At 42.3% G+C, this 24,873-nt stretch overlaps 1 protein-coding gene across 1 annotated transcript; it reads right to left on the reverse strand.

The window, feature by feature from the left end:
• Positions 1–1,024: 1,024 nt before the first annotated feature.
• On the reverse strand, positions 1,025–24,823 carry rtn4ip1 (reticulon 4 interacting protein 1). Its single transcript, XM_030044065.1, has 9 exons — positions 24,298–24,823; positions 23,311–23,462; positions 22,098–22,166; positions 21,581–21,705; positions 21,175–21,223; positions 9,313–9,449; positions 8,740–8,923; positions 1,725–1,817; positions 1,025–1,310 (listed from the first exon to the last, which is right to left on the reverse strand). The coding sequence occupies exons 1-9, from the start codon at positions 24,578–24,580 to the stop codon at positions 1,176–1,178; spliced, it is 1,227 nt and encodes a 408-aa protein (XP_029899925.1). The 5' UTR covers positions 24,581–24,823; the 3' UTR covers positions 1,025–1,175.
• Positions 24,824–24,873: the final 50 nt, after the last annotated feature.

Raw genomic sequence — 24,873 nt, forward strand, 5'->3', positions numbered from 1 at the left:
ATAAAAATTCGGACCAAAAAGAAGCACAAAAAGTATAAAAACGCTGTCGGCAGCTTCAATACAAAAGCGTCAGTATCAGTGTGAAACCCCGGAGTAGATGGAAAAATCCTCTCATCAGTTCAAGTTATACAATAAAAATAGATTGGTGCAAACACATTTCATAGAGCAAATTTATCAGCTCAATATTTTAGTCAACAACATCTGATACATGAAGCCATTTTAACTTTGAAGCAGCTGTCACAAACGTCACCACACATCTGCAAATGAGGACAAAATCAGAACTCAGAGCCAGAAATATGACACCTGACCAGAGCCACGGCAACACTATCATATCTATCAGCTGAGCGCAAAAACAACGTATGAAAGATTAACAGCTTGTGTTACTGTGAAAAGTGAGTCACATTCTCCCTCACACACACACACACACACACACACACAGTATCTCTGTCCTCCATAGCCAGATAAGTCTCGACCTGAGGTGAGATTATTTGCATGTGTCTACTGGGCACTTCTTAGACTAACAAAAAACAAACAAACAAATATTGTTGGCAAAAACAAGCCTAAGCAAATGCCTGAGAACCTTCTGGTGAACACACACACACACACACACACACACACACACACACACACTATCTCTGTCCTTCCCCATAGACAGATATGTTAACTAAGCCTCGACCTCAGGCTAGATCATTTGCCTGTACACTGCGCACTTCTTCTTAGACTAACAAAACAATAAACAAACAAATATTGTTGATAAAAACAAGCCTATGCAAATGCTTGAGTAACTTCAGAAATATTGTTTGGTTTATTTCCACTGTGAAAAACAGAATTTTTATAAATCTTAATAAATATGCAGGGCTTACTGCTCTTGTTGAGCTGTTTTACCTGTGACAATATGCAAAGTATGCATTCCAAATATTTTAAAAGTCTCAGTTTCATTTTATGTAGCAAAATCAAAAACGTGATATCGTGTGTCATTTATACACAAGTTCAGTTGCCAAACACACACAGTGAATACAAGCGATAATTGTATCAATCAAGTTTATTTCCTCAGCTGATTATACCGGGCAATATGCACAGACTGCACAGATAATTTATTATAGAAGACAAATCAGTTTCCAGGCCTTGTTCAAAGGGAGATGTACGTGATAGGATGTGAGTGTTTATGCGGTATGTCAGTGTTGTGAGTCATCTCCGCCTCCTCCGCTGATCTGCACCACAGTCTTTCCTCGTGCATGGCCTTTCTCTACCTTCTGGAAGGCCTGAGGAACCTGGGAGAAGGCGAACTGCTCCTCCACTACTGCCCGGATCTTAGGAACAGAGAGAGAAAATCATACAAACCATACAAACCACAAATCCAGTGAGGATAGCCATGCCGAGTAGATGTGACTGCCTTCACAAAGAGTTTTATAGCTGTATGTGAACCTTCTTTGATAATGATTTTTTTATGATGTTTTCAAATGTACCTGATTCCCACTACAGTTTTTTTTTCTATATAATGCTTCACGTGACAGTGTTGATATATAGGCATCAAGAATTGGGAAAGAGAAAATCAGTCCCAAAATGTACCCTGCTTTTCCTCTTAGACAGAGGGATGTCATCTGCATAGAGGGTGAGAGGAGAAAATAATTCTGATAAAGGAAATCAGTGAGAATCGTTTCAGTGTTGGTAAATCATCACCTAGCAATCATCCAACAGAGATATCAAAATAAATGATGCCATACCTGTCCCGCATCCACCATCTCACTTATGTCGTCCAGTGCCGGGCCACTGGGCGCAAAGAACCCCCAGCGGTAGTGAACTCCCTTCGTGAGGTGCTGGGAAAAACAGACCGAAATGAAAGGCATGAGGAGAGCGTGAGTGCTGACTTTACCACAATCAGGGCATGTTTCTGAAATGCTCCATCTGAAGTTGTACCATAATCGAGAAACCTTAAAAGTCCACACATCCTGCAACATGAATGGCAAGCTTTCACCTATGTAATGCCTTCACCTCTAAGTAATTACCTTCCTTACAATTATAACACCACGGCCCCCCAAATAACAACACTTCACCTCTCACCTTCATCCATCAACTACAGCCTAACCCTGACTCAGCATTACTGTCATATTTTAAGGATGGGACAAAATATTAAAATAGATACAGCCTGGTACTTGTAATTTATTATCAATACACTTGTGCCAAGTATCAATATTTGAGTTTTTAACTTCATTTGCACAGGTTTGCACATAAGTACATCTGTGCAAATGAGTTCCTGTATTTGAGGCATATTTGTTCCCGCCTTGAGGCGTTTGAACTGAAACTGCCGTGCCGTGTTCATGTTGCAGTCGCTGTGCTGATTAAAACACTGAAACCACCACTGATTCCTGCTTTTTGGAAAATTATTTTGCCTTTTCTGGGTATTTTTTCTTCTTCAGTTACACATATCATGATGCATCATGGCTGATTATCTTACAATACACTGCAGACTCGCCTGTACTGTGATACCATCGCTATTGTGAGTGAAATATTGTGATAGTATCATATCACAAGTTACCCGGTGATTCTCCCCCCTATCATACATACTGTATATTCACTTTGCTTTTATAATCAGGTCAAATGTTCTAATTTCTCCAAGTCAGCCCAGATCTAAAGAAAGAAGCCCAAGTGTGTCAGGCGACTGGGTGGGGACGCAGCCCACTTTCAGAGCCGCTCGCTATTCAGCGTCAAGCAGCTGGGTGGGATTCCTCGGAACCCGTCACAAAAGGAAGAAGGAGTTGTGTCAGTCCTTTCATTGTGTTTGTGCAGGAGTTGAGTAGTTATGCAACATTTTGCCTTTGGGCCCGTTGTGAAATGAGGACACTTTGACTGCCAAACCAGTTGTCGGCGCTCTAGTTTTCCTTTTACTATCTTTGTATAGACTGTTTGTACGTGTGTGTGTGTGTGTGTGTGTGTGTGTGTGTGAGGCAGAGGGAGGGGAAGGAGTCGTATGTTGTTGCTTCCTGTCTACGAAACCACAAGGTACATCCTTTTCCCGGTCTTTTCTGCAATGTTTCAATATTCTGCTGCAAATTAATCCTTCCAGTCATCATCTATACTTTCTACCCATTATGTATGCAGGAACTGCATTTATTATAATCCATGTCCTGGATCTAATCAATATTTGGCACCAAAAGACACTTTTACTGGGCTCAACAGTTGCATAGCAAATGTCAGTGGTAATTTGTCTCTGACTGTAAAAATCAATGATCTGCGAGTGTTTCTATGAGCCTATTGTTTATGTAAAGCCATGAGCCAAGGGCTAGTGACGTGTTTTATTTTAAAAAGTCAGTCAGTAAATACAGCATGTAGAGGCCACAGTTTTTTTCAACATAGACAAGACGTGTGGGTAGCTGAAATAAGAGTTAGAGTCAGTTAGAGTCAGCAGCTCTAACTGAGTTGGTGTTAGAGGTGTGTTATCCTGCACAGCAACACGCTCGCCTGTCTTCCTACTGCAGGTAAGCACTGGGTTACAAAGTGACGCTCGCCAGTCCCTCACAATATGCTCAGATTTTATAGGGTTAACACTCAGAGAGAGCCTGATGTGCTCTATAAGTGAACAAACAGCTCTCCACTGAAAATCTGTCAAACATCACCACGAACAGCAGAGACATTAACGGTGGAAAATGTGCTGTATGTGAGTGAGGCTTGGTCAAAGCAAGCAGCTCTCGTCCCCTGAAGGTCAAGAGCTGTTCAAATCCTGTCAAAACTAAAATTCACAAAAAGCGTGTAGTCTTCAAGACAACACACCCGAATACATTTTAAAATTAATTTTCCATGCAGTTGTTTGGTTTTTTTTGCCTCCTCCTTATCTGTGTCGTGTTGCCTCTTTGCACCACATGAAGCATTTGTTTATTCATCCTGTTTTTTTTTTTTTTATTTATTTTTTCGTTAGCTTTCTTTGCCCTTGGGACACTGGGGTGGTGTAGGCATAAGGGGTGTGAGGGTGTAACATTTTTCATGCCCTTTTTGTTTTTGTTCTGCTCTGTAAAAAACAAGAACACCTTGTGCAACACCAATTATAATAACCGCTTCATTGTTGTGACCTGAATTACAATGTGCTCCTTCTAAGTCATAAGGACAGTTAAGAGCTGGGCAATTAAACAAAAACAACAATTATCACAACATATTTTTCCTCAGTATCAATATAAAAAAAATGTTCAATAGTGTATCAATCATTTTAAAGCACAGATCATGCAGGAAGAATAGCGGAAGGTCTGGTTGCACGCCCATTCATGCACGAGGAGACACACACACACGGCACACAGGAACTGCATACTGCTGTTTTGGAGGCTAAAAGAAATTAGAATAACTCTAATCTATATAGAAATAATTCCTGATATTGACTAAAATAAAACATTTTATCATGGTGACGTTTCAGGCCACATCACCCAGGCCTAAGACAGTATCAGTGGCAGAAAAAGACAATGCTGTTGTAACCCAGAGCCCCCCAAAGGCAGAGCCCCCCTCCCTCTCTTACTAAAATTACCTCCAGTCTCTGAAGCACAAGGTCTGGGCACAGAAAAAAAAAAAAAATCAGCTGAGCGCTCCACAAATGAACGCTGTCTGCTTTGTCCTCTCAGCGCCTGGAGGGGTGGTGTGTTTTTGTGTGTGACGGCTAGGGGCTGCACTATGTAGGCCATTCAGGTGTCCTGACTGAGCCACTACACACCTGTTCATCCCATTTGTGTACGGCTGTGTGTGTGTGTGTGTGTTGGAAAAAAGGCGCCATGAAGGCAACACAACAGATGATACAGTATCCTATCTGGTTACGCTTGGAAAGATGAGATTTTTCCTGCTCCAGGAGGCGAACGAGACAAGGGGAGCAGTTGGGAAGAAGAGGGAGGGAGAGAGAGAGAGAGAGAGAGAGCGAGGAATTTTGTCTGTAAGGTGGAGAGGCCGGTTAAAAGAATCAAGGAAGGTGCCAGAAAATAAATATCATAAAGCCTAGATTCAAATCTCAAGTACAGTGTGAAAAGCAAGAAAGCTTTCCCTCAAGATCTGCATATACACTGCCGCATGCCCTCGCTCTCTCTTTCACAGCGCGGGGTTTGCCCCATGATTAACTGTCACATCACTCGACAGTTAGCAGGAAAAAAAGAAGAATAGGGCAAATCGGTCCGGGGATGCCCCGTGCCATCACTAACCTCTATCCACACTTCTCTGCTTGAGTTTCTATTTTCTGAGCACTTTCCTTTAAATCGACAGATGAAAAAAAAGCCACATGAACAAAACGTTACTCTCACCCCAGTGGCATTTCTTTGGTGATAATAAAGTCACCATTAAATGAAGCATTTTCCTTTTTAACAAAAAGGCAATTTCGTAGTAATGAATGCATCGTGCTCCAGCAGGTGTAATATAAATTCCAAGTCCCCCCCCCCCAGCAGGTGTTGAGATATTTTGGGGTAATGGTGGCACAAGAGGGAAAGGACATGAAGTCACCCAAAACTGACAGGGTTCATCCTCTGGGGAGTCTGACTGTGCTAGCCAAATTTCATGGCAAGACACCTAATAAATTTTGACACATTTAGCCAAATGTTGCACAGATGGACGGGAATTTAGGGCGTCCTGCTGGAGGGACAAAACCAGGAGGTGCCTGTTGTCTGCTCTGAAGTCTGGATTGAACAGAAAGTCTAGACAAAGGAGCGTGTTATTACAAACACAGATGCCCCACTGGGGCCGCTGTGGCACCAGAGAAAAGGTCACCTGATCACCTAAATTGCCAAGTGTCATCCTCTAGACCAGTGGTTCTAAACCTGGGGATTGGGACACCCCAGGGGGTCATGAGATCATTTTTGGGGGTTGCAAGATGATTAAGACATTTTCTGTTTCCTTGTGAAACACTGGGTAGTTTTAAAACACAAGGCCTCCCCTGATTATTAAGCAAATGCAACAACCTGAGCAGGCAGTCATTGTCCAGGTGGACTCTTCTCCTCTCTGCATATGCGGCCTGTGACGGGGGGAAGGAGAAGGCACTGCTTTGCTTTAATGGGTCACAAGCAAAAAAAGTTAGTGCATTTTGGATTGATCAGCCCCAGAAATGTGGTTTTTGGTCCTGCTGGTAGCAATTTTCTCAAAACCCAGCAGAGCAGTTTAAAACAATATATAAAAATATGTTTTTTGAAAGGTATAAAGATGAAATTGTATAAATACCACTGGCGGTTGACATAGCCTCTTTTTTCCCCTCTTTTTTATGTATTTATTTTTTTCTTTCTTCTCTTGAGTATTATTATTTCTATTATATTATTGGTATTTGGTTTGTTTTGTTAATGTTGTGATTATTATTATTATTCTATAAAAATATAAAAATTCTATAAAAAAAAAAAAAAAAAAAAAAATACATTTAAAAAACCCAAATTTGTGTAGCCTCAATCATATGCACAAAACATTTCCTAATCTATGAACTCGTTATTTCTCCTCCCATTTTTATACATCAACATCCTGTTTCAACCAAAAAACTGTCAAATTATGAAGGCAAAACAGCTTCAAAGGTGCCATTAACCCTGACTATACTACACACACACAACAGAAACACAACTGGAAGAACTTGCAGATCAAAGAATTGGTCACAGAACTTCCCCTGATAAATATTACTACATCTGAGTTTTAATACAGCACCCTGCCTCACCGCCAAAACAGTCAACCAACTTTACTAAAGACATAAGTGCTAAAAATCTGACTTTTAACCAATCCCTTAACCATAAAGGAAGGTGAGGTGTCATTTCTTTGCGTACTCGCTCACACCCTCAGTAGTGAAGGAATACTCAGCGCGCTGCAGCAAAGACACTTCCGCTGAACTACAGTCACTCAAGCTGAAGTGAATACATCCTGTGGATTCTGTGGTGGAGTGTTGAGTGGAAAGTCAGAAGTGGTGCCAATCATGCAAATATGTAACACACACAAACACAAATAGATGCAAACACACACACACACACACACACACACACACACACACAAACACACACACCCAAACCACAGTTGCACTGCACCAGCGCTATGTTGTGCAGTCGCTGTTCACCACAGTGGCCGCGCCGACAGGATGCCAAAGTCACTCATATCAGGGTGTGTGTGTGTGTGTGTGTGTGTGTGTGTGAAGACATTATAAGATCATGTATGGGTGTGTGGAGGATGCTTTAATCTGGGTTGCACTGCTTAAGTCTGGAACCCTTTGGTGCCAAACTGAACCTTTGCTATTCTTAACAAAGTAGAAAAGAGTGAAACAACATTATTCATTCATTCATTTTCCAACCTGCTGAAGCCCATCCCAGCGCTCACTGGGCAAAAGGCAGGGAAAAACTCCCTGGACAGGTTGCTAGTCCATCACAGGGCAGACAGACAAACACACACATTCACACAGAGGAGAAATTTAGTGTCTCTGATTCACCTGACCTGCATGTGTTTGGACTGTGGGAGGAAACTGGAGCTCCCAGTGGAAACAGAAACGGGGGGAACATGCAAACTCCACACAGAAACATCATCAAACTCGGTTAAAAAACTGGAGCGCTATCATTACTTCTCCTCCTCCTCCAACTGCTACTGATAAAAATGAAAATATCAACCACAGAGTCGTGCATACATCTGTTCCACTTGCCATAGACATAGACAATATAAAACCAGGCATTAAATATAACATCAATCAAACTACATCACATCCATAATATTAGAGACGGACACTGACTCGCCTATATTTCATATTTTAATTACCCATGAAATTAACTCCCAGCTGTAAACGTTACTGTCCCCATGAGGGGAAAATGTTTTTCCGGTGTTGGATAATAACATGCTGTCTTTCCTGACTGACATTTTTCTGATTTTTTGACTGTTCTAGCTGTTCTGTTATTTGCCTCTGCGTGCTTGTTCATCGTATCCCCATACTGATAATTGTTTTTCAAAAACCACTTGTGTGTGAATGTCTAATGAAAGCACCAAGAGTCATCCCTACATGTTCATCACAATATTACGACGGCATACTAGGATCACCATACTGAGAAAAAAAGTTACACAGCCGGGGAAGGGGGGTAATATTCTGATACAAAAGGTTAACGTGATAAATTTACAAGAAAAATAACATTTCTGAGGAAAAAACTCACAAATTTATGAGAAAAATCACAACTTCTGGGATTGAAGTCATAAATTGATATACAAATTTACAAGAAAATAACACAGAAAAACATTTTTTCTTGTACTATGGGATTTACTGACAAGGAGATCGTGGTGATTATAGGCCAGAATCGCAATATTCTCATCAGCATCTGCACTTTACAGAAACATTGCTGTGACTTGAGCAGATTCAGAAGAAAACAATGTTGTGATTCTGGGCTAAAATCACCAGGGTGTCCTTGTTCCTAAATCCCACCACAAAGTAGAATTTGATGATGTCATCAGCTGCAGGCCTGATGCACGGCGAGCAGCAGCGTCTGCAGAGTGAGGCTGATCCAACCTCACAAAGTCAAGACAAGTGCTTCCTTTAAGTATGAGAGTATAAGGAAGATAACTATAAGAAAAAGTATTTTTCTGAGTTTTTTCTTGTAAATTTACCACTTTAATCTCAGAGAATAGTTTTTTTCTTGTAAATTTGTGGGTCACTTCACTGACACTAGTACACTGTTGTACAATACTGATATGGAGGAATCAAAAATATAGCTGTATTTGATTTTGTCCATATTGTCCACCCCCTAGTGTCAGCAAACAAACATATCGATCCAACTCCTCCGTGAGTACCTTGAGGGCCTTGGAGGCCACAGTGACGCCGGTCTGCAGCATGCCGTCGGCGATGCCCAGCATGTCCGTGTTCTGCAGGAAGGGAGTGACGAGGGTGACATATTTGGCGCCGCACCAAGGCTTGAGCAGACCCAGCGCCCAACTCTCGGTGGCTCCACCCACATTATCCAGGATCAGGTCAAACCTTGTGGGGTGGGGAGCCGAGAGAGAGAGACACACAGAGAAGAAGAGGAGACGAGATGACAAATGGTGACACAGAGAGAGACCGGGCATAAAGGAAGGAGCAAATGAGACATGAGAGGAAAAAGAAGAGTGGGCAGTTAAGATGACAGAGGGGGGGAAAGCAGCATCATGAGAGTGAAATGTGAACAGGTTCATTAGAGAGCTGAAGGACTCAGTTTTCCCACAGCGCTGAGCAGACCGCAGCAGGCAGGGACTGGGTACGCCACTCACTGATTCACACATACAGACACACACGCGCACACACACACCCACTCCAATCAAACATGAATGACAAAGAAGTGTAAATGTCTGAAACTGCGAGTTTGAATGTTACTTCTTTTTTTAACTCACTTCTCCAGTGTGGCGAGAGGCACCTCCACGGGCCCTGCAGTGTAGTCAACCACATGGTCCGCCCCCAGTCCCCTTACCAAGCGCTCGGCATTCTGGGAGCATGTTACAGTCACATGGGCGCCCCATGCCTTCAGCATCTGCCCGCAACAGCATGAAGACACAGAGTGACAATTACAATGAGAGAAATGATCTCTTTATTCACCCTTTCATTGCATGTAATCCTGTATTGTTTATTGTTTATTGTTGATCCCCATTAGTCACTGCCTCAGTAGTGACTATTCTTCCTGGGGTCAAATAATAAATACAATTAAAAGATTTACAAGCAAAACCTAACAAACAAAATAAAAGAACATGTAACATATACAGTCACACATATATCAAAGGAAAAGAAAACAACAACTATCATCCTAAATAACAAAGAACGATAAACAAAATATAACAGACATAAAATACATACAGAAGTAAACAAAAATAGAACATATATCCATATAGTAATGATAATTTTACTTAGTGCACTAAATTGAAATCAAATAAGCATAATAAAACTAGACTTTATAAAGTTTCTGAAGAAACTTTGATGTGCTTGCCTTGCGAGCGCCTGGACATGTGCTAAATCAGCAGCCCTATGCTGTTTGTGGGCTGTGTAGTGTTGTGGCTCTTGCCCAGGCGGAGAGTTGAACCCTGGTCTCCTGCATGGCAGGCAGAGACACTATCCACTGAGCCACTGGGGCTTGTGTGGGCGGAGCCAGAAATGAGGCTCTATGAAGCACACAGCATGAGTGACAGTGCTGCTTCTGTGAAAAATCACCTAAATGTAGTGGTCAAACTACTGCTTTGTTCTCAATGACAGTAAGTCCGAGCAGAAAATAAAAGGTATCATGAGAAAGGCAAGGCTTTGGGCTTTCAAACTGTGTCAAAATTATTTTCCAACTCCCAAAAATGCCCACCTTACAGCGAGTTGGAAAAGTGTGCCCTTCTGCTTCTCTCCTGAGACTTTGCATTCCAGATATAATGGGAGTCTATGGGGGAGAGAGCTGGCACTCCTGCCTCGTTAAGGGTCACAGTTTAAAAAGTTGAAGCTACTTTGCTTTTGTATTTGCATTTTTCAAAGCACAACTATTTTTCCTACTACTTTCCAAAAAATTATGCATGTGGAGTGAAAATGTGGCCAGGAGAGCAAGTTTAAGACAAAAGTTTTAGGCGAATTTTCAGGGCTGCTCCACTCTAGCCCTCAGGAATGCCACTCTAGCTCACGCAATACACACTCATTCAAAAGTCAGAGGCGGCTCAAAAATAACTCCAAACTTAAACTGTGTTTTATGGCAAACTAAAGCAGACATGAAAAATTGAAGATGACACACATAAAGTTGAAGGTCTGCTGAGTCATTTAAGCTTTGAATGGAGTCTGTGGGCCAAAGAATGAGGGAGCTGTGAGGCTTTGAAAATGCATGAGTGTCTGCCGATTTCCCATTCTTTTTCTATGAGGGCAAAATCGCGATTTTAAAATTGAATTATGAGAAATCCTAAAGTCTGATCGGTTTGAAAATTGACACACCTCTTCTTCTCCACAAGACGCACATTTTTCGTATTTGATGCGTGGACGCAGGTCCAAAGCTCTGGGCTCAGGAGCCTTCCAAAGTTTTGGCCATTCATTTCGGATGGCCGAAATTTTCAGGAAAATTGGAATTTTGAGAATTCCGTGGGTCGGATTCCTTATAAAAGTAATAGCACACTTCTCCCAATGGGGCCGCACATTTTCCCAATTCATTGTGTGGGCCTAAAACCAAAGCTGTAGGAGGAGTAGCGCGCCGAAAAAAGAGTGGAATAATAATAATAATAACTAGACTTTATAAAGTTTCTGAAGAAACTTTGATGTGCTTGCCTTGCGAGCGCCTGGACATGCGCTAAACCGCCAGCCCTATGCTGTTTGTGGGCTGTGTAGTGTTGTGGCTCTTGCCCAGACGGGGAGTTGAACCCTGGTCTCCTGCATGGCAGACAGAGACACTATCCACTGTGCCACTGGGGCTTGTGTGGGCGGAGCCAGAAATGAGGCTCTATGAAGCACACAGCATGAGTGACAGTGCTGCTTCTGTGAAAAATCACCTAAAAGTAGTGGTCAAACTACTGCTTTGTTCTCAATGACAGTAAGTCCGAGCAGAAAATAAAAGGTATCATGAGAAAGGCAAGGCTTTGGGCTTTCAAACTGTGTCAAAATTATTTTCCAACTCCCAAAAATGCCCACCTTACAGCGAGTTGGAAAAGTGTGTCCTTCTGCTTCTCTCCTGAGACTTTGCATTCCAGATATAATGGGAGTCTATGGGGGAGAGAGCTGGCACTCCTGCCTCGTTAAGGGTCACAGTTTAAAAAGTTGAAGATACTTTGCTTTTGTATTTGCATTTTTCAAAGCACAACTATTTTTCCTACTACTTTCCAAAAAATTATGCATGTGGAGTGAAAATTGTGGCCAGGAGAGCAAGTTTAAGACAAAAGTTTTAGGCGAATTTTAAGGGCTGCTCCACTCTAGCCCTCAGGAATGCCACTCTAGCTCACTCCATTAGTGTGTATTGCGTTTGGAATTCCGACTTCAAACTGGAATTGCAGAAAAACGGAAAGTCTGATCGGTTTGAAAATCGAAACACTGATTCTTCTCCATAAGACGCACGTTTTTCGTATTTGGTGCGTGGACGCAGGTCCAAAGCTCTGAGTCCTGGAGCCGTCCAAACTTTTGCCAATTCATTTCCTATGGCCGAAATTTTCCACAAAAATTGGAATTTTGAGAATTCCGTGGGTCGGATTCCTTATAAAAGTAATAGCACACTTCTCCCAATGGGGCCGCACATTTTCCCAATTCATTGTGTGGGTCTAAAATGAAAGCTGTAGGAGGAGTAGCGCGCCGAAGGATTTGCAGAAAAATAAACTATAATAATAAAAATAAAAATAATAAGTATGCAGGATAATAAGATGTGTTGCCTTTTCAAGGCAAGCACATAACTAGACTTTATAAAGTTTCTGAAGAAACTTTGATGTGCTTGCCTTGCGAGCGCCTGGACATGCGCTAAACTGCCAGCCCTATGCTGTTTGTGGGCTGTGTAGTGTTGTGGCTCTTGCCCAGGCGGGGAGTTGAACCCTGGTCTCTTGCATGGCAGGCAGAGACACTATCCACTGTGCCACTGGGGCTTGTGTGGGCGGAGCCAGAAATGAGGCTCTATGAAGCACACAGCATGAGTGACAGTGCTGCTTCTGTGAAAAATCACCTAAAAGTAGTGGTCAAACTACTGCTGTGTTCTCAATGATAGTAAGTCCGAGCAGAAAATAAAAGGTATCATGAGAAAGGCAAGGCTTTGGGCTTTCAAACTGTGTCAAAATTATTTTCCAACTCCCAAAAATGCCCACCTTAGAGCGAGTTGGAAAAGTGTGTCATTCTGCTTCTCTCCCGAGACTTTGCATTCCAGATATAATGGGAGTCTATGGGGGAGAGAGCTGGCACTCCTGCCTCGTTAAGGGTCACAGTTTAAAAAGTTGAAGCTACTTTGCTTTTGTATTTAAATTTTTCGAAGCACAACTAGTTTTCCTACTACTTTCCAAAAAATTATGCATGTGGAGTGAAAATTGTGGCCAGGAGAGCAAGTAAAAGACAAAAGTTTTAGGCGAATTTTAAGGGCTGCTCCACTCTAGCCCTCAGGAATGCCACTCTAGCTCACGCAATACACACTCATTCAAAAGTCAGAGGCGGCTCAAAAATAACTCCAAATTAAACTGTGTTTTATGGCAAACTAAAGCAGACATGAAAAATTGAAGATGACACACATAAAGTTGAACATCTGCTGAGTCATTTAAGCTTTGAATGGAGTCTGTGGGCCAAAGAATGAGGGAGCTGTGAGGCTTTGAAAATGCATGAGGGTCTGCCGATTTCCCATTCTTTTTCTATGAGGGCAAAATCGTGATTTAAATCGTGAATTATGAAAAATTGCAAAGTCTGATCGGTTTGAAAATTGACACACCTCTTCATCTCCACAAGATGCACATTTTTCGTATTTGATGCGTGGATGCAGGTCAAAAGCTCTGGGCCCTGGAGCCTTCTGAAGTTTTGGCCATTCATTTCGGATGGCCAGAATTTTCAGGAAAATTGGAATTTTGAGAATTCCGTGAGTCGGATTCCTTATAAAAGTAATAGCACACTTCTCCCAATGGGGCCGCACATTTTCCCAATTCATTGTGTGGGCCTAAAACCAAAGCTGTAGGAGGAGTAGCGCGCCGAAAAAGAGTGGAATAATAAAATATAACTAGAGGATAGAAAGTTTCTGAAGAAACTTTAATGTGCTTGCCTTGCGCATGTTGGGTTACACGCAACATCACCAGAGCCTGTCTACTGTATTGGAGTTTCTCTGATATCACGCGCCTCAGCTTCAAAACAAACTGCTGCGTGCTGCTCTCTCTCTCTCTCTCTCTCTCTGTCTCTCCTCGCCGCTCTACACACATCCGTGATACTCAAAGACACGCGGTGGTTATGTCATGCACAAGCACATGCACGGTCGGGCACGCGAACGTGGATACGACGTAAATCATGCAGTCCTCCTCCCTCCGCAAAATCGTTTAATGCGAACGGCGGCATTGCGCAATCAATAATCAACCGATAATAACAATCAACCAGATCTGACAGGTGCGCCGCGCACACAGACTGTCATATAGTGTAGCACACTTGCAAAGGACGACGCTTACAAGGGCGTTGTGGTCGAGACGAGTTTACTCTCCATGTGTCAATCATACATAACAAGACACACACATTGCAGCCTGGTTCATAACCGCACGTGCAGCTCTTCTGATGATTACAGCCGAATGTAAAGAGCACGAACACAACAGGGGATCAACATAAAAACAAAGGCGACCGTCATGTGCACTGTGCTACGACATCAAGTAAAGGGGGCAGACTATATTAGTTACATTTTGCACTCCATAATAATAAACATCACCCACCGTCTGTTGACGTTAGCTCCGGGTCGCGGGAGCAAGCTAAGGGTAATTAGCGCTTAGCGAGCGAGCTAGCCATAACAGTTAGCTTACTCACGCCATTAAATAAATAATATATGTCCTTCGTGAGTCTCTTTGATATGTCTCGCTACCCCACTCACATACACTATTTCACACACGCACATTTCCATTAATCTAAACAGTCTGCTTACCTGTCAATCATACATCACAGAAGACGCACACATTTCAGCCTGGTTGATAACTGCATGGGGAACTCTTCTGACGATTACAGCCGAATGTAGCCGAGCACGGCGTCTGGACGGACTGTATTTCTTGTCTTAGCGTGCCCTCTTGTGATAAGAAGTGGTATCACCACAATAGACAGTTCTCCCTTTATCACAATGCACAAGGTAAGTCCCACAATAACATGTATTTCTTATTATGAATCAAAAATAAAAATAAAAAATAAATGGGGGCTCCGGCTGTCAGTTGGACACAGACGGAGGAAGTTACCTCTGAAACTGTCAAGGTAAATAAACACCCCTTAAATGAAACAAAACGTCTGTTAGTTAAGAGGAAGACATGATGAATGTATGTGTGTATTTCAATGTGACGTGCATACCGGGGGCAGTCGCGCTGGAGCGCGTTTGGTTTTGATAATGTGAGTGCAGGCCAGCAGCCACGAAAATGTAGTTTTCAAATTGATTCGTAAATAACTTCAAATATACAATTAACCTTGCTCTTGTGTTGATTTCATGGTAACACCCCCGGTGTTAGGCTCAGTTTTGACCCGTGTTTTAAATCAGCCATAAAATACCAACAAAAAACAATTATTTTTCATCCAATGTGTTTCTTATCTCTTGGTTACCTTGTTAGGCTTCCTTATCCATGAAAAGATTGGTTTTAATAGTTTTCTAGAGAATTATTTAGATAAATAAGAGGTTGTTATGCTACCTGACTATTACTGAGGGATATTAGAACACATCTAAAAAATGTTCATAATTTTTTTTTATTATGATTTTAATATTATTAACTATAATAACATCTATTTTGTATATATTTACAGGGCTGCCAGTAGAGGGAGCTCACGCTCTTTGGATGTAAATGTAGATACAGTCACTGATCTCCAAGACTGGAGATCAGTAGAGTGGGTGAAGACTGGAGATAAGTATCACATTCCAGCAGATTTATTTATTTATTTATTTATTTATTTATTTATTTAACTACCGTAAATCAGTCACAGTCACACAAATAGGCTCCATATTTTTTCTTACCTTGATGCAGAATTAGTGTTGAAAGTTGAAAGTTCATAAGCAGCCAAATGTTGCCAAAAGCAGGCCAATTTTGAAGTAGACGCCTAACGTGATTGTTCCCTGCCCAACGGAATTAAAAATAGCCCAATCTGCCAATCCTGGCAGGAGGAGAATTGAACTCCGCTCTCCAGCACGAGAGGCGAGGAGGTTACCGCTGCGCTACTGGAGCTCATGGGGGCGGAGCCCGAAATTACATTCTATGAAGCAGACAGGAGCAATGATACTGGTGTTGGTGACAAGATCGCCGAAAACCACGGGTCAAACTACCGCATTTTTCTCCGCGATAGTAAGTCCGAGTAGAAAATGGATTGCACCACGAGAATCCTAAGGCTTTGAGCTTTTAAACCATGGTTTAAATTATTTTCCAACTCCCGAAAATGCCCGATTTACGGCGATTTGGAAACGTGTGTGTTTCTGCTTTCCTCCCGCGACTCTGCTTTGCCGATATAATGGGACTGAATGGGGGAGAGAGCTGGGACTCCCACCTCGTTAAGAGTCGAAATGAAAAAAGTTGAAACTACTTTGCTTTTGTCTTTACATTTTTCAAAGCACAACTATTTTTCCTACAATTTGATCCCAAATTTATGCATGTGGAGTGAAAATTGTGGCCAGTACAGCAAGTTTGAGACAAAATTTTCAGGCGATTTTTCAGGGCTGCTTCACTCTAAGTGTGACGTCACTCACTCTAGCTCTCTCCATTAGTGTGTATTGCGTCAACTTCGAACCGGAATTGCGTTAAAACGGAATGTCGGATCGGTTTGAAAATTCGCAGGTAGCTTCCTCTCCCAAAGACGCAAATTTTTCTAATTTGGTGTGTGGACCTAGGTCCAAAGCTCTGCTCTGTGGAGCCTCCGAAAGTTTTGCCCATTCATTCGAATGGGCCAAATTTGCCACAAAAATGGGAATTTTGGGAATTCCAGATGTTGGATTCCTTATAAAAGTAATAGCACACTTCTCCCAATGGGGCCGCACATTTTCCCAATTCATTGTGTGGGCCTAAAATGAAAGCTGTAGGAGGAGTAGCGCGCCGAAGAAATTTGCGGAAAAATAATAATAATAAAAATAATAATTTAGGATAGTAAGATGTGTTGCCTTTCCAAGGCAAGCACATAATAATAAAAACTAGAGGATAAAAAGTTTCTGAAGAAACTTTGATGTGCTTGCCTTGCACACGTTGGGTTCCACGCGAAATCGCCAGCCCAATGCTGTTTGTGGGTTGTGAAAAGTCATGGCTCATGCCTAGCCCGGGATTTGAACCACCGCTCTCCTGCATCACAGGCAGCCTCACTTACCGCTAGACTACGGAGGCTGCTGCAGGTGGAGCCAGAAATTAGTCTCTATGAAGCACACAGCAGCAGTGACACTGGAGCTGTGGAGAAGATCGCCTAAAACTACTGGTCAAACAACCGCTTTTATCTCCGCGATACTAAGTCCGAGCAGAAAATGGATTGCACCATGACAAAGGTAAGGCTTTGGGCTTTTAAGCCATGGTGAAATTATTTTCCAACTCCCGTATCTTGGGCATTTTCCAAATGCCCATACGGCGAGTTGAAAAAGTGTGTGTTTCTGCTTTTCTCCTGCGACTTTGCATTCCAGATATAATGGGAGTGAATGGGGGAGAAAGCTGGCACTCCCGCCTCGTTAAGAGTCACAATTAAAAAAGTTGAAGCTACTTTGCTTTTGTATTTACATTTTTCAAAGCACAACTATTTTTCCTACAATTTGATCCCAAATTTATGTGGAGTGAAAATTGTGGCCAGGAGAGCAAGTTAAATTTGTAGGCGAATTTTCAGGGCTGCTTCACTCTAGTCGCTCAGGAATGCCACTGTAGTTAGTGGGCAAGCTGCAGCTTGTTATTAGTGGGCAAGCTGCAGCTTGTTATTAGTGGGCAAGCTGCAGCTTGCACACCCATGTTCTTCCTACTATTTCTTTCTTTATTTTTTCTTTATTTCTTTATTTATAGGTCCGTTTTTTTGGACCGTAACTCCTCCTACAGCTTTCGTTTTAGGCCCACACAATGAATTGGGAAAATGTGCGGCCCCATTGGGAATAGTGTGCTATTACTTTTATAAGGAATCCGACTCATGGAATTCTCAAAATTCCAATTTTCCTGAAAATTTCGGCCATAGGAAATGAATGGCCAAAATTTCGGAAGGCTCCAGAGCTCAGAGCTTTGGACCTGCGTCCACGCACCAAATACGAAAAACGTGTGTCTTGTGGAGAAGAAGCAGACCGATCCGACATTCCGTTTTTCTGCAATTCCAGTTTGAAGTCGGAATTCCAGATGCAATACACACTAATGGAGTTGAGCTAGAGTGGCATTCTTGGCATTCCTGAGCGGCTAGAGTGGAGCAGCCCTGAAAAATCGCCAAAAACTTTTGTCTTAAACTTGCTCTGCTGGCCACAATTTTCACTTTCCAGTCGGACTTCCTGTCATTGATTAAAATGCATTAGTTTGACCACTACTTTTAGGCGATTTTCTGCCAAGTGCCACTGTCACTCATGCAGTGTGCTCACACAGTTTTTCAACTCGCTCCAGGGTGGGCATTTTTGGGAGTTGGAAAATAATTTTGACACAGTTTGAAAGCCCAAAGCCTTACCTTTCTCATGATATCTTTTATTTTCCGCTCGGACTTACTGTCATTGAGAAAAAAGCAGGAGTTTGACCACTACTTTTAGGCGATTCTTTCCCAAGCACCACTGTCACTCATGCAGTGTGCTTTATAGAGCCTCATTTCTGACTCAGGTCACACAAGCCCCAATGGCACAGTGGATAGTGTCTCTGCCTGCCATGCAGGAGACCACGGTTCAACTCCCCACCAGGGCAAGAGCGACACAACAGCATAGGCCTGGTGGTTTAAGCACATGTCCAGACGGTCGCAAGGGTGGCAAACACATCAAAGTTTCTTCAGAAACTTTACAAAGTCTAGTTTATTACTAGCACACAGTTGTTTTTTGCCAGCTGCAGTTCCATCTCGTCCATTTTTTTGAAAAGGGACCTGGCACTGGAGAGGAATATGCTTGGTAGCGGTGGTTTGTGCAGTTGTTTCCTTAGCCTAGCAAGTGCCACTGTTACTCATGCTGTGTGCTCACACACTTTTTCAACTCGCTCCAGGGTGGGCATTTTTGGGAGTTGGAAAATAATTTGGACACCATTTGAAAGCCGAAAGCGTTACCTTTCTCATGATACATTTTATTTTCTGCTCGGAAACCGCACGCCGCGGTTACTCTTCCAGCTTGCCCACGCAGTTTCCCCAGAAACTGCACAATCCTCTAGTTTCCTACGTACCTCCCGGAGCCTTTTGCCGTTTTTTGTATTTCGTCAAAATTGCGAAAAAACTGAATGTCGGATTGGTTTGAAAATTCGCAAGCAGCTTCTTCTCCACATGATGCACATTTTTCGTATTTGGTGCGTGGACGCAGGTCCAAAGCTCTGAGCTCTGGAGCCTTCTGAAGTTTTGCCCATTCATTTCCTATGGCCGAAATTTTCGGGAAAATTGGAATTTTGAGAATTCCGTAAGTCGGATTCCTTATAAAAGTAATAGCACACTTCTCCCAATGGGGCCGCACATTTTCCCAATTCATTGTGTGGGTCTAAAATGAAAGCTGTAGGAGGAGTAGCACGCCGAAGGATTTGCAGAAAAATAAACTATAATAAAAAGAAAAATAATAAGTATGCAAGATAATAAGATGTGTTGCCTTTTCAAGGCAAGCACATAATAAGAAATATGCAAGATAATAAGATGTGTTGCCTTTTCAAGGCAAGCACATAAAAAGATTAAATATGCAAGATTTTAAGATGTGTTGCCTTTTCAAGGCAAGCACATAATAAACATCCATTACTCATAACAGAATACGTTTAACTGACAAAAAAAAAAAAGTGTCAATCTACAACAACTTCTTTCTGTGTTATAGCTCTTCTAAGTATTTTCTTGAAACTAACTCTGTTAGACATTAAAATTAAATGTTGTGGAAGTCTGTTCCAGTATGCGATTGCCCTGTACATCACTGTTTTCTTGAAGGCATCAGTTTTGGGTTTAGGCAAGGTGAAATTGCCTCTCACAGCTTGTCTAGTGCTGTAGTTGTGACTATCACTAGCAAGCAACAGCTGAGAATATAAACTAGTAGGTTTACGTGAGATATAGATGTTTTTCAAAAATATAATAATGCTACAAGCTAATCTCTCACCGACTCTCATCCATGACAACTGATTGTGCATTTTTTCAATGCTGTTCCTAAAAGAGCAATGCAGAGCTCTATTTTGGGTAAGCTGGATTTTATTTAGTTCTTGTTTAGATGCATTTGACCAGATTACAGGACAATAGTCAAGATGTGACAAGACAAGGGACTGTATAACATGCTTTTTGGTAGTGCTGGCACACCTTCTTATCATTGAAATACTCCTGCTCATTTTTATTACTATAACATTTATGTGAGTAGCCCAAGAAAGCGTTTCATCTATTGTAATGCCTAGCAATCTGGCCTCTTTAACTTGCTCAATCTGAACCCCAAACAAAGAAACACTTAATTTGTGTTCCTTTCTCTGAGCAGAACTTGAGCCAATAACAAGACATTTGGTTTCAGAAATATTTAGTTTCATTCTATTTTCAGTGACCCATTTAGAAATCTGCATTAACTTATCTTGAAGTATACCGCTCAGGTCTGTGACATTCTCCGCGGTAGCATATATTGTAGTGTCATCTGCATAAATTATAATTGAAGCATTTTTTAAAATATATGGCATATCATTCACAAATATTGAATATAATAAAGGTCCTAGGCAACTTCCCTGAGGAATACCACAATCTAATGCTTTTACACTTGAAAAACTTCCATTGAACATGACACATAGCTTTTCATCCAGTTAATAGCTGAGAGTTTGAAACCATAGGCATGTATTATATGCATGAATCATAATTAACTACCCATTTAAAAGTAATTGTGCTATTGTATATAGTAATTAAAAGAAGTAATGACTTTCTTTCTTTGGATTCTTGTTCTGTTTTGGGCGCCTGCAGCTTTCATTATTGAGATCAAATGTTGTATCTACGTAACGTGAGCTATCTGGGTAACCAAATAAAGCGGTGTAGAATATTTTGAAACCCCACGCCAAAAGCCTGTATTGAATATAACCCATCTTTTTTTTTTTTTTTTTTTTTTTTGCAGCACAGTTTATATAACACCATTGTTCATGACGCTGCTTTGTCTTCTTTATCTAAGTGTCACTCTGGTTTCTTATATGTCTGCTGGTTACGTCGCACTTCACACATTGTTAAAGGAGCGGTTCATCCAAAATACAAAAAAAAAAAGGATATTTTCTCACTTCCCCTAGTGTTATCTATCTGTGCAACTAGTTTGGTGAGGTTTTCAGTCTTCTGCGATGAGTTTTTCACGTGAGCTCCACATGAGGCCAGCGGGGTCGGGGTGTGAGATTGTGACACATTAGAAACTGCACCAAATCACACAGATTATAGCTTACACTGGGGGTAAATGGGGAAACATCATTTTTGTATTTTGGGGGAACTGTTTCTTTAATTAACAGCTTCTCTGCCTTGACCATCATCATCATCATCCTCATTACCTGTATGGCAAATGTTCCCACTCCTCCAGATCCTCCAAGAATCAAAATCCTATCAGAGGAAGGAAAAAAAAAAAAAAAAGATGTAACTGGGCTAACGAATGTATGCACTCAGTCACGTGCAGCATTTTTAATCTCTCAATCTGAATCTGTCTGACGAGGATTAATTTCAGCCGCACGCAGGGCTGCGGCGTGTCAGAGCACAGTTTGACACGCTGCCAGAGGGTCAGGGCGCGTTGTCGTCCAGGAGCTCATTACCGAGCGGACTAACCCGGCCTAAGCTCAGGGAGTGGAATAATCACCGTGATCAAAGACAAGGGGCTGCTTCGGGATGGGGAGCAATAACACGTGACCTTAAATTTTGTGTGTGTGTGTGCGTGTACAGCGGTGTGTGTCCCTCTTCCCTCACCGTTTGCTGGTGCAGTTCTCCTTGGTGAGTCCACCCGTGTTGACCAGGGCCGACCAGGCGGTGCACGCCACGTAGGGAATGGATGCTGCCTCCGTGTGACTCAGAGACTTCGGTTTTTGGGATACCTGACCTCGATACACAGTTACACTAGTAGCAGCTGTAATAATAGCAGCCCCCATCCCCCCACCCCCAAACACAAACACACCTCTCACTGTTTGAAACTTGGCAACTCAAAGCTGTGCTCACTGTCTGCCGATGCCACATAAAATGGTTGTAAAGAGTTTTTTTTTTTTTTTTTTTCATTAGTGTGGTTCAGGGAGTGGCAGTGGATCGCCAAGCCCATCCCGCAGGATTTTGTTCAAACTCTAAAAACCAAAACTTCGATTACGCTTATCTTCCAAAGCAGAGGTCACTGCAGTGTGGCTCGGTGAAACGGGCCGTGAGAAAATTGGATTCTTGCACACAGATAATGACAAATGAGTGAACACCTTGAACAATAACTCCAGCTAAACAATACCTCGTTGGCACTCAGCACCACAAACTCGGCCAGGCTGCCCTGCTTCCATGGAGGGATCGCTGCCCACACCTGAGGGAGAGGAAAAACAACATGAACGCTCCACTTTCCTCCACAATTTGAGCCGAGAATTTTGAAACGGTCCAGACTTTAAGAAAGCTGCGGATGGATTGAAAAAATACTAAAAAAAAAAAAAAAAAAAAAAAAGTTGTTTAAACTGTATATTATTCTTAAAACTTCAGTTAGTTTATGATTTGTTTATTTTGTTTAAAAAAAATATTACCTCTACCAAAAATGCTAAAGCTACAATAAACTACAACACAAACTAAATTAAACTAAATAAAAACTTATGTATCGATACAATATCAGTATTGTATTATTATTGTTTTGTTATTAGTAGTAGTAGCAGTTACATGGACATTAGGAATAATTTTGTCCATTCAAGTCTGTCAAAAAAGGAAAAAAAATAATAATAACATTACTTAACAATACTTATAATAATGATGGTAGCAGTTGTATTTTAAATATTGTGACACAATACATCATCTGGGATTTTAGATATCATAATATGGTTAGAGAAACATCTTTCTGAATTTATTAGACGTTCTAGCTGTCCTGCTCTTTGCCTCTTCCTGCTCAGTCATCATATCCACATGACTAATAATTATCAAAATGTCGTGTGTAAATGTCTTATGAAAGCACCAGCACGCCTTTTTCCACAGCATCCATTTTGCCACAAATGGCAGTGTTTGTAATGACATGCATTACTGGAAAGGCTCAGGTGCACTTAAGTGGAGCTGAACATTTTGTTAATCTCATCAGTAACACGTGTGTCCGCCCTGCTGTTTCATGTCAGGACGGCTTACGAGTTTTGCTGCACTTCAAAAGTTTTGATGTTTCTAAATGCACTTCTGCACGCCACTGTTGCACTGAGATATTCGCCTGTTTGCCTGAACAAGTCTCACCATCCTCCTCCAAGCTCTCTTTATCGACGAGGCGTCCTCGCCTACTGTTTGTGCCACTAGATGTGTTTTTTTTTTTTTTTTTTTTTTTTTTGTTAATCTCCTCATACTTTATTCATACATGACTCACTGTCTGAAAGAACAAGCTGTTTACTTGCTCCTGCAGGGACGTGTATCTAATAAAGTGGGTGCTGAGAGTACACATCGCAACTCTGCTGCTGCTTTTTTTTCCTTCTCTCTCTCTCTTTCTGTACCTCGTCGCCCTCTTTGAAGTACTTCACATCCAGGCCACACTCCATGATGACCCCGGACACGTCCCGGCCCAGGATGAGAGGGAACTCGCTGCCCGTCTGATTGATATTCAGCGGGTCTCTCTTCATGGACAGAGTGGCAGCCCCATACCCACCTGCGTGGACAGACAGCCAAAGCCTCAGAGGTCTACTACTACCACAGCATGTGCCAGTCAGTTTCTATAGCAACAACAGGCCCAAAACAAGTGGGTTTCATCTGTGATCATCTCCCACCTGCTCGGTTACCTTGATCTCACTGCTGAGAATCATTTAGGAAACCGGGCCCTGGAAAGTGTGAATGGCACGTAGGTCAACTGAACACAAGTGAGACGCAGATACGACGACACAAGCCGCAGCTATTTATTGCAACCGGGACTTTCATCTTCACGTTGTGTCAGCGTGAGCTCCAACGCAATATCAAGGCCAAACATCGCTGCTGCTGCTGCCCCACGCCACCCAGCTCTGGCCTCGCCGACGAGCCTCTCGATGATTTCGGTGCGGTTTAACAGACGCTGGCTGTGTGGGAGGGAGTGAGAGTCTGTGTGATTCATTTTGAATCTCATCAAACCACGAGAAACATCAGCCTTCCTTACAAATGAACTAAATTTGTACTTTCGCCATACAGTGTCACAACGTTTTGCTCACAGAATGGAAAGTTATAGCCTTTCAACATTAATGGGATCCCACTTGTTTTTTAATTTTTTTTTAAATCTTAGCTCTTCAGTCACGTGTCAGACTTCATTTCCAAACAGCGTCATTATTACCATTAGAAATGATTTTAATTGTTCTTGACCTCAGCCTGCATGCCTTTCTTACTCTCCAGAGCTAAATCTCAACAGTGAGATCAAGGTAGTGGATGAAGATGAAGATGATTTTGGATGTTTCCCCGTGCAGCAGCAGTGTAAAGGCCACCCCCAGTGTGCAGATGCAGACACGTGACCTGTCACTCACCTCTCATGCTGACATCAATCGGGTTCAGCGCTGCAGCATGCACTTTGACGATGACCTCATTGGGGTAGTGGATGATGGGGAAGCTGGCGTTTTTGGTGAACCGCAGGACGTCACTGCCTCCGTATTTGTCAATGACCCAGGCAGGCATGACTGTCATGTTGCTGCTGGTGGTGCTGAGCTGTCTCCTCCGGCAGCCATGCCTGGACACTGATGGGTTTCCAGTGAGTGTCTTACTGACATGAGGCAGCCACCTGCTGCACACGAGCTGTCTCACTGAATTCATTACTCACGTCTATAAACTGTTATAATAAAACACTGGAGCTGAAGATCAACATTTGCCTCTAGTTTTCTGCAGGGCAGCCAAGCTGCAACACTCCAGCCAGTCACGTCAAAGGAAGTGCATCTGTCTGCTGTGTGCTGACATTGTCTCCTCTGTATTAAGTCATTTCAAAAACCAAAGGATAAATGACAACTTAGCTCCGTTCCCTCGCATGCCGCTTCCTCGACTGACGCTCGCCACCGGGGGCTCCGGCGTCTCCACCAATCAGAGCGCTGCTTCCTCAGCCGTCATCCAAT

The sequence above is a fragment of the Myripristis murdjan genome, chromosome 22 (assembly GCF_902150065.1).
Source record: "Myripristis murdjan chromosome 22, fMyrMur1.1, whole genome shotgun sequence".
NCBI lineage: Eukaryota > Metazoa > Chordata > Actinopteri > Holocentriformes > Holocentridae > Myripristis > Myripristis murdjan.